This window comes from Arachis hypogaea, chromosome 1, assembly GCF_003086295.3.
Source record: "Arachis hypogaea cultivar Tifrunner chromosome 1, arahy.Tifrunner.gnm2.J5K5, whole genome shotgun sequence".
Taxonomy (NCBI): Eukaryota; Viridiplantae; Streptophyta; class Magnoliopsida; order Fabales; family Fabaceae; genus Arachis; species Arachis hypogaea.
Window position 1 is genome coordinate 52,149,081 of NC_092036.1, and position 2,033 is coordinate 52,151,113.

A 2,033-nucleotide genomic window follows, 5' to 3' on the forward strand; every position below is an offset into this window, starting at 1 on the left:
ATGATAGATCTTGTTCCAGTTCTGTGTCTCCGTGGTGGGATGTACCTTGACGAAAAAGGGAGCTCAGCAATTATGTCAGTAAAAGACTAAAAGTACAAGAGGTAAGAATTAGGGTACAAAGTATATATATGTTTTTTGGATGTATGCAAAATTCTTTATTTAAATTTTTTATTTACAGTATTTGGAAAGGATCCAAATGAATCCCTATAAAATTTAAGTTAGATCCTATACATATATGTTTAAGATTATGTCTTTTGTGTGTCGAAGTGTTCCAAAGAGTTCTTAGACCAACCATTGCTCTAGACTCAAAATGAAAGCTGGGCTATAACACGTAGGATAAGTACTTGATTCGAATGTATTTAAATATTATTATATTTAATATAATTTTATCTTGCTAAAATGTTCAATTATTTTTATCCCGTAATTATTGAATAAAAGCATTAGGTTTTAAGAAGTTTGATTACAATGGATAGTAGAGTAAAAGATAAATAGGCCTTGACCTTTTTAATCGCAGACATTTAGGTAGCGTTTGGTGGAGAGATAGATACTGAAAAATTGAGATTGAGAGACAGAGACTAAGAGATAGAGACTGAAATAAGTTTTAGTATTCTGTTTGGTGCCAAGTGAGAGACAAAAATTGAAACAAGAATAAAACTCTAATTTAATTTGCACAAAGATAAAATTGGAATTAATTAATTAAAATGAGAGTATTTTAGGTATAAAATGTTATTAAAGTTTCAGTTTCTGTTTCTAAAAATATCAGTCCCCTGTATCGCTACATTTTGGAGGTACTGAAATACTGAAATTTTGGGGATAGAGACAGAAATTTTAGTACCAGTCTCTGAGCCAACAAACATGATACTGTGTCTCAGTCTCTCAGTCTTTGTTCCAATACTGCAAAACAAACGCTACCTTAAGTCCTTTAAGATTGAAAAATACATTTAATTCTCTCACCTTTCAGAACGCGTGACAATTACGTCCCTCCGTAGAGTTGGAGTTAAAAAACGTAACAGAAAATGCTGATCTGATGGGGAGAATGATGATGTGGATGGTTGGCAAAAAATAAACAGACAAATAGATCCCTCATGCAAAATACTGTTATTTTGACAATGAACCCTATTTCTTGGCCATTGTTGGTGCTCCTCCCCTTCTTGCCCCTCTGCCGACAGCATTGCCTTCCTCATTTCCTCCAACACCTATTTCAGAAATCCCCTCTCTGCAGTCATTCTCGACCAACCACAGTACCAAGATTTTTTCTTCGCAGTCGAGATCGACACGAGTTTCGACTCTTTGCTCGGCAACATCAACACTAATCACATCGGAATTGATCTCAGCACTATCGTTTCTTTTTCATCTGTTGATACTCTGTCTCCCGGTGTTGACTTCAAGAGCGGGAAAGTCGTTAATGCATGGATTGAGTATAGGGATTCCATGAAGATGGTTTGTGTTTGGGTTTCTTATTCTTCAACTAGTTCTCCAACTCCAATTCTTGCTTCCCAGGTGGATTTTTCTGAGCAACTCAAGGAGTTCATGCATGTTGGATTCTCTACTTCCAATGGAGGAGGTTCGGGTATTCATGTTATTGACCATTGGCAATTCATTAAGACTTTGGATTATGGCTCCCGTGAAGAGGTTACTCCTATGGATACCATTGAAGAAGGGAACTGTCTTTTGTCATCTTAATCCTCTTGTCAAAAAAGAAAAATAATGGTACTAAAAAAAATTGTAGATTTTAGACAAGTAAAGCTCCTATGAAATTGCCACTTTTTGAGATCAAATATGCTATAATGGGGTTTAATCGTGATAGGCTTATTGAGGAAGGTACTTTAGGAAAGGTTTACAAAAGGTCACTTCAATGTGGTGGAGATGTTGCAGTGAAGAGATTTGCCAATGTTGATGGTTTGGATTATTTGCACAATCTTTTTGCCACCGAGTTCGCTACCAGGTAAGTTACTTGAGGCACAATAATTTGGTTCAGCTTAAGGAATGGTGCTGTGAGGGGAATGAGTACTTACCAAATGACAGCCTCAACA

The 2,033-nt window shown here is 36.2% G+C and overlaps 1 protein-coding gene across 1 annotated transcript; it reads left to right on the top strand.

Moving 5' to 3' along the window:
* LOC112725463 (L-type lectin-domain containing receptor kinase S.6) lies at positions 1-1,683 on the top strand. Its single transcript, XM_025775461.1, has 2 exons — positions 1-74; positions 1,206-1,683. The coding sequence occupies exons 1-2, from the start codon at positions 1-3 to the stop codon at positions 1,681-1,683; spliced, it is 552 nt and encodes a 183-aa protein (XP_025631246.1).
* Positions 1,684-2,033: the final 350 nt, after the last annotated feature.